The sequence below is a fragment of the Nelumbo nucifera genome, chromosome 3, assembly GCF_055504915.1.
Source record: "Nelumbo nucifera cultivar China Antique chromosome 3, China Antique-T2T, whole genome shotgun sequence".
Classification (NCBI taxonomy): domain Eukaryota; kingdom Viridiplantae; phylum Streptophyta; class Magnoliopsida; order Proteales; family Nelumbonaceae; genus Nelumbo; species Nelumbo nucifera.
Window position 1 is genome coordinate 31,723,135 of NC_142651.1, and position 16,489 is coordinate 31,739,623.

The 16,489-nt window shown below is 42.6% G+C and overlaps 1 protein-coding gene across 1 annotated transcript in view; it reads left to right on the forward strand.

The window, feature by feature from the left end:
- Positions 1 to 16,489, forward strand: part of LOC104591254 (uncharacterized) — a 59,537-nt gene that overhangs the window by 21,285 nt on the left and 21,763 nt on the right. Inside the window, exons 3-4 of the mRNA XM_010250063.3 lie at positions 14,268 to 14,952; positions 15,603 to 15,969. Of these exons, the coding sequence (XP_010248365.1) occupies positions 14,268 to 14,952; positions 15,603 to 15,969 (1,052 nt within the window). The remainder of the gene's footprint in view (positions 1 to 14,267; positions 14,953 to 15,602; positions 15,970 to 16,489) is intronic.

Consider the following 16,489-nt stretch of genomic DNA (forward strand, 5'->3'; position numbering starts at 1 on the left):
CCCTTCCTGGCATACGTAAAATTAATTGGGGGCCTATCATTACCCGTCGCCCAAAGTCTAACCTTGTCCTCAAGGTTGAAATGAGGAAATTGGTCGCGAATTAAGTCAAAAGGCTCCCACGAATCTTCAAAATCAGGCAGGTCCTGCCAATGGATAAGCACTTCCGAACCAGTAACTCCAGGCATAGTGGATTGACGCACCCCTCGAACGGCCGCAGGTTCCACCAGCATTTCCATATCAGCTGACAGAGTGGAAGGAATCACAGGAGAAGAGACATGATTGCCAATTGCCTTCTTGAGTTGCGAGACATGAAAAACAAGATGAATCCTTGCCTCTAGAGGAAGTTGAAGTTTATAAGCGACAACGCCACTTCTTTCCACAATAGCAAATGGTCCATAAAATCGAGGGGCAAGCTTTTCATTGGCTCGGCGAGCTAGAGACTGTTGGCGATAAGGTCGCACTTGCACATATACTGAATCTCCAACCTCAAAATTAACATCACAACGGCTCACATCAGCCGAGTCTTTCATCTTTTGTTGTGCACGGTGTAGATGAGCACGCAGCTCCCTAAGTATAGCATCTCGCTGAAGGAGAACAACTTTGTTGTTGCTTGTGGTGATTGAGAGAGAGAGAGAGAGAGAGAGGTACGAATGATAGAAAGAAAAGCAAACTCAGTACTGGCAGCCGCCAGTCTTCTATTTATATTAATCTTTATAAAAAAGACAAAATTACAAGTATGCCCCTGGCGGCATATCCTAGGATAAGAACAATAAGAAAAAAAAAAAGAAAGGACTAGTAGCTGAAACTGTCCCAATAACATCAGTTACAAGGAACACTTAAGCCTTACAACACTCCCCCTCAAGTTGGGCTGAAGATGTCTATCATGCCCAGCTTGTCACATAGCTCATTGTGCCACGAACATGGAAGTTCTTTTGTGAGGACATCAGCAAGTTGTTCCTTGGAGTTGACATAAGGGATACAAATTTCCTTTTTTCTAGTTTCTCTCTTATGAAGTGTTTATCCACCTCAATATGCTTAGTCCTCTCATGTAGGACCGGGTTGCTGGTGATGTTTATTGCAGCTTTGTTGTCACAGTAAAGAGACATAGGATTATGAACAACTCCAAGCTCACCTAGGAGGTTCTTTAGCCAAAGGACTTCAGCCACCCCATGTGCCATAGCTCTATACTCAGCTTCTGCACTTGATCTTGCTACCACACTTTGCTTCTTGCTCTTCCAGGTCACCAGATTTCCTCCCACAAATGTGCAATACCCACTAGTGGACTTTCTATCATCCACGGCTCCTGCCCAATCACCATCTGTAAAGACTTCCACCTTTAGGTGATTGTGTTTACTGAATAGTAGGCCTGTTCCTGGATGTTTCTTCAGGTATCTAAGGACTCTCTCTGCTGCCTCCATGTGTGGCTTCTTAGGAGAGTGCATAAACTGGCTCAGAACTCCAACTGAATAGGCAATATCTGGACGGGTCATGGATAGATAAATCAACTTTCCCACTAACCTTTGGAACTGCTTTACATCTTTCAGAGGTTCACCAATACAGTCACCTAGCTTGTGGTCTACATCCATAGGAGTGTCTGCCGGCCTTGCACCTAATTTACCTGTATCCCGTAATAGATCAAGGGTGTATTTCCTTTGAGAGACAAAGATACCCCTTTTTGAACGGGCAACTTCGATCCCAAGGAAACACTTTAGGAGTCCTAGATCTTTCACTTCAAATTTTAATGCAAGGAATTGTTTCAATTTCTGTATCTCTGAACTCCAACTCCCTGTAATGATGATATCGTCTACATACACTATCAATACGGCAGCCTGCTCCTGACATCTCTTCACAAAAAGTGTATGATCAGACTGGCACTGTTGGAACCCCATCTCTTGAACTGCCATATGAAACTTATTGAACCAGGGCTCTGGGAGACTGTTTTAAGCCGTAGAGAGACTTCCATAGTTTGCACACCTTGTTTTTACTTCCCTTGGCAGAGAATCCAGGAGGTTGAACCATGTATACCTCTTCTTCCAAGTCACCATTCAGGAAGGCATTCTTTATGTCCAGTTGATGCAATTCCCAGTCAAAGTTAGCAGCTAAGGATAGGAGAACCCTAATCGAGTTCATCTTAGCCACCGGAGCAAAAGTCTCATCATAGTCAACTCCATATACCTGTGTGTACCCTTTGGCCACTAGTCTTGCTTTGTACCTTTCAACTGTTCCATCTGCCTTGTGCTTAATTGTGAACACCCATTTGCACCCCACAAGTTCTTTCCCCTCTAGAGGATCCACCAATTTCCAAGTCTGATTTTTGTGGAGGGCATCAATCTCCTCCTTCATGGCATCTATCCATTCAGGGTATTTTAAGGCTTCTGCAACATTCTTGGGAACAGGGATGCAGTCAACTGCCGATAGGAAGGCTTGGTACGAGGGAGAGATGTGGTCATAGGAAACAAAGTGGGTAATGGGGTGTTTGGTAGTGCAAGACCTGACTCCCTTTCGTTGAGCAATAGGGATGTCTAGGTCGTCCACAGTGGGAGTAGGGTTAGGGGTTGGACTTACATCCTGGGATTCTGATGATGTCAGTTGCTCAGTGTTTGGCTGCTCCACATTTCTATCACACTGCTGATCTCTCCGACGAGTACGTTGGAAGACACGGAAGGGAGTGAGGTCCGGAATAGAAGGAAGAGACACCTGAACCTGCTTCTCCTCTTCCACACTACGGCTCTCCCCCTGAGGAGAAGGAGGGAAGAACGGCTTGGACTCAAAGAAGGACACATCCATAGACACTAAATATTTACGACTAACTGGGTCAAAACACCGATACCCCTTTTGAGAGGATGGGTACCCCAGGAAGACACAAGGAATGGACCGAGGGTCTAACTTACCTCTGGATGGAGACAAATCATGGACAAAGGCCCGACAACCAAAGACTCTCATAGGGATGGAAAATAAAGGTGACTGAGGGTACAATAACTGATGAGGGGCCATTTAATTCAATACTCTGGAGGGCATGCGGTTGATGACATACGCAATTGTAAGTATAGCATCCACCCAAAACCTTTTTGGGACATTCATGTGTAACATCATCCCGTGGGCTACCTCAAGGAGGTGTCTGTTTTTTTCTTTCTGCAACCCCATTTTGCTGTGGTGTTCTGGAGCATGAGCTTCTATGAATAGACCCATGGGAGGCGAAGAACTCATTTAACTTCCCATGGAAGTATTCCTTCGCATTATCGGATTGGAAGATCTGTATTTCAACATGGAACTGTGTAAACCCCATCCTCTGGAAGTCTTTCACTATCTTTGGAACCTCGTCTCTGCTACGCATAGGGATTACCCATGTATAGCAAGAGTAATCATCAATCAATGTAAGAAAAAACTTATATCCACCCTCAGAGATTACATTTGTAGGCCCCCATACATCAGAATACACAACATGAAAAGGAACATTTGATCTTTTATTGCTTGAATGAAAGGTTGTTCTACATTGTTTACTCAACTGACACGTTTGACACATGAACTCTGACACTGAACACGACTTAAATAAAAGTGGGAACAAACATTTTATTACTTTGAAAGAAACATGACCTAAACGACTGTGCCACAACGAAATTTGACTCTTATTTGACTGACTATGTGATTCTGAGGATGACATGGAGAGACCAGCTTTGTTGTCGAGAATGTAGAGACCGTCCACCAGGCTTCCTCTACCAATCGTCCTCCCAGAAGTTAGGTCCTGAAAAACACATGAGTTAGCAAAAAAGGTTACACTACAGTTTAAAGAACTTGTAATGCTACTAATTGAAAGCAAATTTATGGGAAGTTGAGGGACATGCAATACACAATTCAGGTTAAGGCCATGGAGAAGGGATATCGATCCTTGACCTGCAATGGAAGAAAAGGAACCATCTGCAAGTCTCACTCTATCCCTTCTTGACAAAAGGCTATAAGAATGGAATAGGTTAGGCTTACCAGTCATGTGATTTGAGGCCCCTGAGTCAATAATCCAAGGGGAATCTGTGAGAGTGACATGGAATGCAGAAGCCACATTACCTGAAGTAGATGCAAACGAGGTAGAGGGAGTACTAGTGACTAAGCTGTCCAATTGCCGCAATGCCCTACCATAAAATTCCAGATGCTCTCTGAATGAATTCATTATATCCTCCTTGGGGTTAGGCTTATTAGGAGGGTCCCGGGTACTACCAGCAACCTGAGTGTCTTGGGTTGCCACATGTGCTGCACTCGTTCTTTTCAAGTGACCTTTACCTTGTTCTTGATTCTTTGCTGCCCACTTGGGTTTCCCGTGGATGTCCCAACAGGTATCACGTGTATGTCGTGGCCTTCTATAGTGGGTACAAAAGAGTTTATCTTTATCATCTGCCTTCTTAGGATCACTTTTCTTCCCTGTTGAGCTGTTATTCACCGCAGCCAAGGCAACTTGTTGCTCCCCCTCAGTTGTAACCATCACACTTCGCCTGCTTTCTTCAGATTGGACAAGGGAGTATACTTCGTCTACTGTAGGCAATTCTTTGCTTCCTAGGATCTGCACCCTTAATGGTTCATATACAGGGTTCAGCCCTAACAAGAAAGCAAACACTCGTTGCTGAGAGATCAGCTTCTTGTAGGCCTTAGCATCATCATCGTTCTTCCACTCTATGGCCTGATAATGGTCCAACTCCTTCCATGTGGAGGTAAGAGCTGAATAATATGAGGACAAGCTACGGTTTCCCTGTTTACATGTTGAGGACTCAACTTGTATTTGGTAAATCTTGGCATAATGCCTTTGCTCAGAATAGGTAATTCTGGCCTGTTCCCAGATCTCACTGGCGGTGTCTGCCCACATAAAATTCTTTTTCACATCAGGTTCCATGGCTGTGAGGAGCCAAGACATCACCATACTGTTTTCTTGGTCCCACCTATCATGTTCAGCCGTCTCACCCTTGGGTTCTTTCACCCTTCCATTGATGTAACCGGCCTTACCCCTTGCCGTTACATAGAGTTTTACACTCTTAGCCCACTCCAGGTAGTTCAGACCGTTCAAGGGGGTAATTGGCATGGAAAAAACCATGGTTTCACCTCCCATACCTGCTGTGTTGCGGGTTGGGGCGTTCCCTGGTGAGGTCAGTTCATGACTTGCCATTGAATATTACAACCAACCAGTCCAAATGCCACCTAACTGCACAGCCGCCACAACTGGAATGTGGCAACTCAGGGTTTACTCCTAGAATGTGAGCAACAAACTATTGAATATTGCTGAGAGCACAAGAACTACTGCTGAGAATAAGAGATCAGTCACTACAACGTCCAAACAGAACAATAAATAGTCCGGTCACGGTTCAATACCACCAATACAAACATTACTGTCAGTCTGAATGTGGTTCCCCCACTCTAACCATCCAATTATTCAAACTAGTAATCATATAATCAAGGCATAAGCCCTACGCACCATTGGATAAAGAATACCACACCTGTTCAGCACTAGATCAGAACCTGCTAGGGTTTCATTGCACCATCAACACCCTTCTTCGATTAGGGTTTCAGCAGACCAGCACCATCCCACGGCCAGACACAGCTAGGGTTTTTCAGTAACTGTCGCTTGGGGCCACTAGGGTTTTAGCAGAAGTACAGCCGCAGGACTTACTAGGGGTTCTGCAAGCACAACCGCCAGAGAAGATTGAAAAAACAAGCCGCCGCTAGGGTTTCTGTAAGTGCAGCCGCCAGAGAGAACTGAGACCAGCCGCTGCTAGGGTTTTTTTTTTGATAGAAAAGTAGCCACGTCCAATCCTCTTTAGAAAGGCTGATGCTAGGATCATAGGTCTTCTTCGCTCTAATACCATGTTGTTGCTTGTGGTGATTGAGAGAGAGAGAGAGAGAGAGAGGTACGGATGATAGAAAGAAAAGCAAACTCAGTATTGGCAGCCGCCAGTCTTCTATTTATATTAATCTTTATAAAAAAGACAAAATTACAAGTATGCCTCTGGCGACATATCCTAGGATAAGAACAATAAGAAAAAAAAGAAAGAAAGGACTAGTAGCTGAAACTGTCCCACTAACATCAATTACAAGGAACACTTAAGCCTTACAACAAGCTTCAACATCAGCATTAGCCGTAGAGCCAAGCTCATAGCGGATTAATGGAGGAGGATCGCGCCCATAAACCACCTTGAAAGGTGTCATGCTAGCAGCAGTGTGAAAAGAGGTATTATAGCTGTATTCTGCCCACGATATCCAAGAAGACCAGCGGGAGGGGGAATCAGCTGCAAAGCACCTCAAATAAGTCTCCAAACAGCGATTAACCACCTCCGACTGTCCATCTGTCTGAGGATGGTAAGCTGAACTACGACGCAATTCTGAACCCTGCAAGGTAAAAAGCTCGCGCTAGAAGAAGGTCATAAAGACTTTATCACGACCAGATACAATTGAGCGGGGAATGCCATGTAAACGGACTATGTTATGCAGGAAGGCCTGAGCAATCGTGAGAGCTGAGAAGGGATGACTGAGAGGGATAAAATGGGCATACTTGGAGAGACGATCGACCACCACCATAATTGTGTCAAACCCCTTTGACTTAGGAAGAGCCTCAATAAAGTCCATAGCAATATCCTCCCAAATCTGTTCAGGTACGGGTAAAGGTTGTAAAAGGCCAGCAGGGGACATGGCTTCATATTTACTGCGTTGACACACATCGCAGGCCTGCACAAACTTCTGGACAGAACGCTCGATGCCCCGCCAGTAAAATTCAGCTACTATTCGCCTATATGTCCGGCGGATACCCGCGTGACCTCCCACAACTCCCAAATGAAACTCCTTCAGTAAGAGGGGAATAAATGGGGAAGAAGCCGGTAGAACCAATTTACCATGATAACGTAGGTGTTCTCCAACTAAAGAATAGGCGGGATAGGACGCCGGATCATGCTGTATGGCATGCTTGATGGGGGCCAGGAAAGGATCAACATCAACTTGCTCCTTAAGGTCATCAAAATCAAGGAAAATAGGGACTATAAGAGAGTTTAAGTGCATTTCAGCAGGAACTCTGGATAGGGCGTCAGCCATGATATTATTGGCACCCGGTTTGTACTGAATCTCAAAGTCATAATTCATAAGCTTAAGAAGCCACTTATGATGCTCACCTTCGACAACCCGCTGCTCCAACAGATACTTGAGACTACGCTGGTCGGCTCGAACAATAAAGCGTCTTCCAAGAAGATAGGGGCGCCATTTTTTAATGGCAAAGACAATGGCCATTAATTCCCGCTCGTAGACAGATTTTGACTGTGTAGACGGGCTAAGCTTGTGGCTATAAAAGGCTATAGGCCGATTATTTTGCATTAATACCGTCCCGAGACCTACACCGGATGCATCCGTCTCGATCAAGAAGGGCTGGGAAAAATCTGGAAGGGCCACACAGGTATGGTCGTCATAGCCCGTTTCAATTTCTGAAATGCATTCTCAGCCTCCACATTCCATGAGAAAGCATCCTTTTTAAGCTGCTGCGTCAATGGCCATGCTATTTTACCGTAGTTACGCACAAAACGGTGATAATAGCCTGTAAGTCCCAGAAAACCGCAAAGAGCTTTAAGTGAAGATGGTTGAGGCCAGTCAACCATGGCCTGGATTTTAGAAGGATCGATAGAAACACCAACCGCGCTAATAATATGACCCAGGTACTCAATGCTAGGCTGAGCAAAGATACATTTCTTTGAGTTGGCAAAGAGACGGTGGGCGCGCAATACAGAGAAGACCTGTCGAAGGTGATCCAAATGGGCAGCTTCGGAAGCACTGTAAACCAAAATATCCTCAAAAAATACCAGCATAAAGCGACGGAGGAAATCATGGAATACCGTATTCATTAATGACTGGAAGGTCGAGGGCACATTGGTGAGACCGAAGGGCATGACAAGGAATTCGTAATGGCCCTCGTGGGTGCGAAATGCAGTCTTGGGAATGTCCTCACTGCGGATCTGAATCTGGTGGTAGCCTGATTTAAGATCAGTTTTGCTGAAAATAGAAGCACCATGGAGCTCATCGAGAAGTTCTTCGATAACCGGAATGGGGAATTTATCCGGAACCGTAGCACGGTTAAGGGCTCTGTAATCCACACAAAAATGCCAACTTCCATCTTTCTTCTTGACTAAAAGGACCGGGCTCGAGTAGGGGCTTGTACTCGGCTGAATAATACCCGCAGCCAGCATCTCAGAGACAAGGCGTTCAATTTCATCTTTCTGGAATTGAGGATATCTGTAAGGACGAACAGAGATAGGAGAAGTGCCCTCCTGCAAGACAATAGCATGTTCTGTAGCCCGTGTAAGGGGTAAGCCCGTAGGCATGTCAAAAACATCTTTGAACTCATCTAGTAAAGCGGAGATTGGCGGGGATGTAGGCAAGACAGAGTTCAACGGAGAATCCACTATCTGCAATTGTTTTAATTCTAACAAAACCCCTTGTCCCTCATGTTGTAAGTTACGCATCATAGCATGCAAAGATACCTGAGAGGAACAGAGAGAAGGGTCGCCCTGCAACTTTACCCGGACACCTCCCAAATTGAGCTTCATAGACATGTTGCCCCAATTCATCACTGAGTCCCCGAGGGATGCTAACCAAGGAAAACTAAGAATGACATCCGCAGAACCCAACTTTAAGGGAAAGAAATCAGCAATGACATCCAATTCGGGTAAGTTGAGGCAAACCTGACGGCAGACTCCGGAAGTTCTCACCTCATCACCACTTCCCATATGAACTCCAAATTCGTGTGTAGGGGTGCGGGGTAATTTCAATTCTTCCACTAAAGTTTCGGAGATAAAGTTGTGGGATGCACCCGAGTCTACCAATATGACCACCTCACGTGACAAAATGCGTCCACGCACCTTAAGGGAATTTGCCGCACACAACCCAACAAGAGACGAAACACAAAGTGCGGCTGATTTTGGAGCCGGAGCAATTTCAGTGTCCCCGGAAGTGCAGTCCCAATTAGACGCATCAGAAGCAATTTCCTCCACATCATCTTGAACCCATAAAACCTGAAGTGATTTCTGAGCACAACGATGTCCCGGGCTGTATTTCTCGTCGCAATGGAAGCATAGACCCTTCGCACGTTTCTGCTGCATCTCTTTGTCAGTCATCTTTTTGAAAGCAGGAGGTGGGGTTTTAATAATAGGGGCTGATGAAGAAGGAGGAGGGATTGCGGCATGTGCAGGTTGGGTGACAGCAGAAGTAGTCACTTGCGAAACCCGTGAGTTAAAGTGGGTTCTAGAGAGGGACGTTGCGGGCCCACGAGGAAATGAACTTGATTGATAGGCCCATAAGGCCTGATTCTTTTCCTCAATTTTCTGGGCTGCAACCATTTTTCTAATCAGCCCAACGGGTTCCATCTGTCGGAGTTCGGCTTGGATATCTGGGCGCAACCCATTCACAAAGGCTGCTTCAAGGACTGATTCTGGTAGGTCACGTAAGGGGGCAGAAAGCACCTCGAAATGGTGACGATATTCCTTGACAGTAGTGGATTACGTAATGATAGAAGCTGCTCCTGCAAGTTTCCCTCCTGAGTTTTGATCGGAAACGTTCAAGGAGGAGTTCCTTGAATTCTGCCCAACTACCATCCTCCCAATAATACTAAGCCAGTGCATCACCCTCTAAACAGACCACTGCCGCCCGCAGACGTTCCGCCGAAAGCAAGCCATTAATCTCAAAATAGCGCTCTGCGCGAAAAAGCCAGCCGTCCGGATTTTCCCCATAAAAAATGGGCAACTCCAACTTCCGAGGAAGTGGATCAGAAGTATGTTCCAGCACTGACATTGAAGAAGACGTCGGGAAAGCTGCACTCTTCCCTTTGTCAGCCGCACGACTCGATGTGACTAAAGGAGGAGCAATGTCAGTTGCAGACAAAGGAGCTGAATAGGCCCCTCGTTGCTGAAGCAACAAATCAAATCGTCTCACCAGATCTTGAACACCTCCTTCCAGAGATTGTACCGAGTTCTCTAGGGACGAGATCTTCAAAAGTCCAGCAACTACCTTATCTGGATCGAGTCGCTGAAACTCATTGCGTAAGCCATCCATCTCCAAACGAAATCCAGCATGCAGAGAAGACAGGTGTTCTTCAAAACCCTCCACCTGCGATGCCACTTCCTTAGCTGTCACCATGGCCGAGGAAAGACGTGCTCTGATACCACTGTTATGTCCCAGAAAGTCACACAGTTCTCAGGCTCACAGCAGAATTCACACACTTGAACATCAACAAAAGAAACTAGCATTCATTCAGCAGAAAAGAAGATCACTTACAGTAGGTCGGTTCTTCGAGAGACCACCGGCTCTCCCAAGCACTCTCAGAATTCTGTACCCAACAAAAGTCTGCCTCCTCCATCCCCCAAAGCCCCTTCTTATACACATCTTACAGCATAACTGCCTTCCATAATAAATGCCCAGCTGGCCAACTTATAAATGCCCCCCACTCTTCTTATTCCCAACTGACAAGCTATAAATGCTACTCTTCTTATTCCCAACTGACAAGCTATAAATGCTACAAAACTCTCCTTATTCCCTCCAGCCATAAGTTCCCCCATGTTCAATTATTTCCCCCCTTGGCCGCTGACCTTTCCCTTTCCTGCATACGTAAAATTAATTGGGGGCCTATCAGTATGCAGTTTTTCCCAAGTGTTTCTAAAGTAGAGGGCTGATGATTCTTGGTGTTTTTTCTAAAGAAAAAGGTGTGTTACAGTAGTTGCATACCAGCTGTTTGATAGTTTGCCTAGGTGACAAATCAATGATCTCCTCTCACTCATGACTTCATTAAATGGTAGCACTAAACCTAAAGTAGTTGTGCAATCAGATTTCATGACTTCTCAATTAACTACGGCGAAACTCAATGGTACTAATTATGTCCCATGGGCCAAGTCGGTTGAGGTATCTCTCATTGCAAGAGGCAAGTGAAGTACATCAAGGAGGGTTCATTGAAGAGTGAATCAGAAGGGTACAAGAGAATGCCCAAATTATGACATCACTTTGGAATAGTATGGAGAATCACATTAGTGTAAACCTTATGTTTCTAGACACAACCAAGGAGATTTGGGACCATGCCAAGCAATTGTACTCTGAAAGTTGCTTGAAGCCTATTATTTCAATTTTGTGTTCCCACTCGCTTTTGGGGAGATGTAGTGTAGACAACTGTGTAACCTCATCAATATACTTCTTTTCACGAATCTTTCATCTTCAGTCCCCTCATCAACTCTTGTTTCCTAATGAGTCATCGTTTAATCTTCCTCTTCAACTACAGTCCCCTCATCAACTGTAGTTGTCTTGACCCCCTAATTGGTACAATGTATGTATCCAAGGATATCACCTTCATTGAGTGGACCCCCTTCTTTCAGTGATCTCGTCTTGATCTTTAGGGGGAGGGTGTCAGTGAAGATCAAACTTTTTTTTTTTTCCCCTTCCTATTATGCCTTTATCTCTGTTATTTCTTCTATGTCTGTTCTCCACAGTGTTACAGAGGTAGTGCAGTTACCACATTGGAAAGATGTCATGGATGGAAGCACTCATGAACTAGACTTGGGTGCTTGTTCATCTACCTTAAGGGAAGGTCCTTGTTGGCTGTGCGTGTACACCATTAAACATAAGGCTGATGGGTCAATGGAAGCACGCAAATGCATGGAATTGATTACCAAGAAGCTTTTACTCCAATAACCAAAATGAATTCCATTCATGTGATCATGTCTCTTGCTGTCCATTACTCTTGGCCTTTGTATCAAATGGATGTGAATAATGCATCCTTAATGGGGATCTTCAAGAAGTGTATATGGAGTTGCCTCCAGAGAGTTAATGTAAGGTGTGTCGGTTGAAAAATCTCTTTATGGACTAAAAAAATCACCAAGGACTTGGTTTGATAGATATAGAAAGGCTGTCCTGAAGGTTGGGATTCGGTAATATCTGACTGACTATACTTTTGTTCATAAGACGAGTTGATGGTCTTACAACTATATTGATGGTATTGTTATCACTGGGGATGAATGGATGATGCATTAGGAATTGCAAATTTGAAAGCATTTCTTGCTTTTGAGTTTGAGATAACGATCTCGTCAATCTTAGATACTTTCTTGGGATTGAGATGGTGGGGTGGGGAATTTACATTTCTCAAAGGAAGGCCGTAAGTGTTGTAAGTCAGTATATGCACAAGCCTAAAACCTCACCTATGCAAGCTATGAATAGGATCCTTTCTTATATAAAGGAATGCTGTATTCTAACCACAGGCAACTAAATGTTGAGGCGTATACAGATGCAAATTGGGCTGTTTCTGTTGATAATAGGTGCTCCTCTTCTGGGTATTGTACTCTTGTTGCTGGTAATGTGGTGTCATGGAGAAGCAAGAAGCAATCCATTGTGGCTTGCTCTAGGCAGAGGCTGAATATAGAGCAATGAATCATGGAGGATTAGAAGTATTGTGGTTAAAGAACATGTTGACAGAAATGGGGATACAAATGGATTTTCCAATGAGGTTGTATTTGTGATAATCAACTAATCAAGTGGCCATAAATCTTGCTAACAATCTAGTCCAACATGATCGTACAAAGCATATTGAGGTTGACAGACACTTTATTACAGAAATGATTGTCGGTGGAGAGATTTTCTTACCATTTGTGATGTTGGAGAAGCAACTTGCTGATTGTCTTACTAAATGTGTTCCCAGATTGAAGCTAAAAGATAATCTTTGCAAGCTGGGCATGATTGACATCCTCCACCTACATTTTTCCTTCCACAACTCCCAACCAACTAGAGTAGATAAGATTGAAACTATAAAACCCCAATGGTTCTTCCGGCCTCTCGCAATGTTGAGCCATCTGCAGATGCGTTGAATGATGGGCTCACCCCTTTGAGAACTAAGTCCAAGAAGGTTACTGAAGTGACCCCACACTTTTTGAGCGAGGGTAGTGTCCACCAAAAGATGATTTCTATCTTCAGTTGTCCCCTCTTTACAACAATGTTTTGAAATTACTATACTTCACACTGTGACATCTACTGGGATTTTATTATGAAGAGTTTCCAAATGAAGGACAGCTTTGAGGGTAAAGCAGCATTCCAACCTCTTTGAACCCCTCCCAGATAGGTCCTCTGTTTCTAATTAATTCCCAAGCACTTTTAAGTGTGAAAAAGGCCATTGTTATTATGCCTTCAAATTTCAAACCACCTTATCATATCTATGACAAATAAAAAACCAAAGTTTTGAATTTGTTCAGCAATCACCAGAGACAAATGATCTGCAAAGAGAGAGATATTCCAGTCCCCATTTCCATTCAAGACACTTTTAGCTTTCAAATTTCTGTCCACGGTGAGTGGGTCCTGAGCATGATTTAATAGAGGTTCATTACCAAATCAATTATCCAGCCAGAATAAGATCCAATCTTTGCCAATGAGCCATTTAGAGTGTAAAATAATGTCATTCATTGGGGACATTCTTCTGCCACCTGAAAGATCCACCTTTCGAATTCAATATCAAACTGTAATGAGAGTTGCAAGGGAAATGGACCTTGAAATAGTTGGCCCACATTGAATTCCCAAATACCGCACTCCACAGAGCTTTCAAATGGAAACTTCTATCAACAACCAATAATCTGCGAGGAAGAAGAAAAAGAAAAGAAATAAGATCAACCCCAGGTGTTTAATGGTGCTCTGGTACCATGTAAATTGACCTTAGATTAATCTTAAAGTAAATAAAATAGAGATGGATGAAAGAAGAGGAGCGTTGAGGGGAAGAAAGAAAAGAGAGACAAGAAGAATAGAATTTCATTGGGAGTCTAATTAACTTCTTCCATCTGCCACCCACTTTTATTTATAATAATAAAATCAGGTACAATTATTACACTGCCCTTCCTTTAGTAAATTATAAATAGACTGACCAAACTGCCCTGCTACCTATACATAAATAATGCTTCTAACAGTTATTACATGTCAACATTGCTACAAGAAACAAGAAGGATGGTTTCTTTTATATCCTATTGTCCTGCCTGGCATTGTTGGAATTTCTTTTTTTGTATTTTATATCTTACCCTTTAATGACAACCCTTTGATTTTGTTACTGATAAAAAAATTCGTTGTCATAGGAAATTTATGTGCATGATTCCACTTTGGTTTTGTGGGATGTTAATGATGGAGATCTTGCATTCTTTCTTATGCTCAAACTATTTTGACAGTGACCAGTAAAGCAAGGAGTTATATTGCTTTTCCAATTTTGTTTTAAAGATCTAATTTCTTTTTTCTTTTAATGGGCATTATAGGGCCAAAAGGTACCCGATTAAAGTGGAAAGCAGGGACTCGGTAATTTACAATGGAAGTAAAACTTTTTATGTGTATCTTGAGACTTCTTGGGAGAAGGAAGCATGGTGTAAAGCACTCCGTTTGGCTGCTACCTCTGACAAAGAAAGAGTATACTGGTACGCCAAGTTGAATGCTGAGTTCCATGATTATTTGGCATCCTTAGTCGCAGGATACCCTTCATTGATAAAACCATCAATAGGCTTTTTCGGTGAGCCAACAGATAGAGCAAATGGGCTTGATAGCTCTTCTTCAAAGGTTCGTCTCTTTCTGAAAAAGCTTGCAAAGAAGGCTTCTAGAAGTGCTATTGAGAATAAGTCAAGTTGGACTTCATTATCAGTCCGAGAAGAGAGAAGGATTGGTGAGAAATCTCATTCAGTCCAAGATTTATCCTTGGTCAGTGGGTTGAATGCTCCTTCAATAGATAAATCTGTAAATACTAGCTTGGAGGAAGATATCACACTTCCATTACCATCAGCATTTACTCACTCAGGAAGCCAAAATCAAACTTCTATTTCCGAAGCAGATTCTGACAAAAAATTTGGTGTTGATGAGGGAACACTTTGTTGGAATTTGTTAATGTTTCGTCTTTTCTTTGATGCAAAAAGAAATGCAGACTTGAAAAGTTTCATACAAGCACGAATTCAGGTTTCAATCCTTGTTATTAATTTTTTTAGTATTATTATTATTTTTTATAGTGTGTGTGCTTGTGTGTGAGAGTGGGAAATATGTTTAATGCTCTCAAGTACTGTCAGTTTGCACATTAAGGGTCAGTGCAGACTTCAAATGGTGGTTCTAGGAGATTAATGTATTGAAAAAATATATCCATTACAGATAGCTTCTCTATGGTGTTATCCTTTTCTTTTACTTGCTCTTTTTCAGATAAATGCATGTTCAGAATTTCAGATGGCCTGAGTTGTTTGATGTATGCTGATTATCTGATGTTTGCATCACATAGGTGGCCCAAGTTGACCCATATTTTGATCATACACTGAAAATGGGGAACCCTATGAAGAGAAATATTAGGAGAAGAATGGAATAGTTCCCAAGGGGGGTGAAGGAGAGTGGTTAAATTGAACAATATGGCAGACTAATAAATTATTCTTTACACAAGTTCTCTATCCGTCTGTCACACACACTCTCTCTATACATGTTTACATGTATGGATACATTTACATGTATTCATTTTTTTTTAACAAAAGAAAAGTAGTTGTATTGTAATTATCAAAAGAGAAGTAATGATACACTTACACATATTCATATACCATCCTGATGTTTCATTTTACCTGTATGAACAGAGAACATTGTCCAGTATGCGGACTCCTACTTACATTGGTGGAGTCACATGTACTGGATTAGATCTTGGGAATCTTCCTCCTTATATCCATAACATGAGGGTTCTTCCCATGGACATCCATGAGGTCTGGACCATGGAAATTGACATTGAATATTCGGGTGGTGCAACATTGGATATTGAAACAAGACTTGAAGTTCGTGAACCAGACTTCCAAAAAGGCATACTGAATACGAGTTTGGAATCGGATTCTGTTGGAGAGGCAAGTTCAGACCTTCTTGAGGGTTTTGAAAATTTTGGGAACCAATTGAAGCTCTCTGAGGAGGCGGATGACAAAATAGAGAGGAGGGATGATGTGGATGATAAGTTTGGTAAGTATGAAAAAAACTGTATGCCTCCTTTTTAGAATAATTGCAGAGCTTATTGTCAATGCTAGACTGGATAACGTCTTTATGCATTTAACAAACTGATTGGGATTTAATTGTATTATTGGTCAATTTTCCATTAAATCAAGAAAAGATGAAAAAATAGCCAATCAATTCTTCAAAAAGGGGAAAAACATCTCTTGCACTCTTGCTCAGGGCATTATACAAAAATAGTATACTAGCTCATGATATCATAAGCAATTTAGAAAAAAAACTGAAATATTGTCCAATCAATTCTGAAATAACTCATGTTGAAATCAAATCCTTCGTAATGATTATACAAATTAAAACATTATCTGATACATTGATTAGGGAAGAAATACAGATAAATTCCAGATTAAAGGGTATTATTAACATTGCTGAACTATTTTTTATGTATTGTTAAGTGGGGATTTTGAGAATTATTGTAACTAAGGTGTAGTTATTAATACTTTTCTTTTTAAGTACAGGTCATTAATTACAGGGT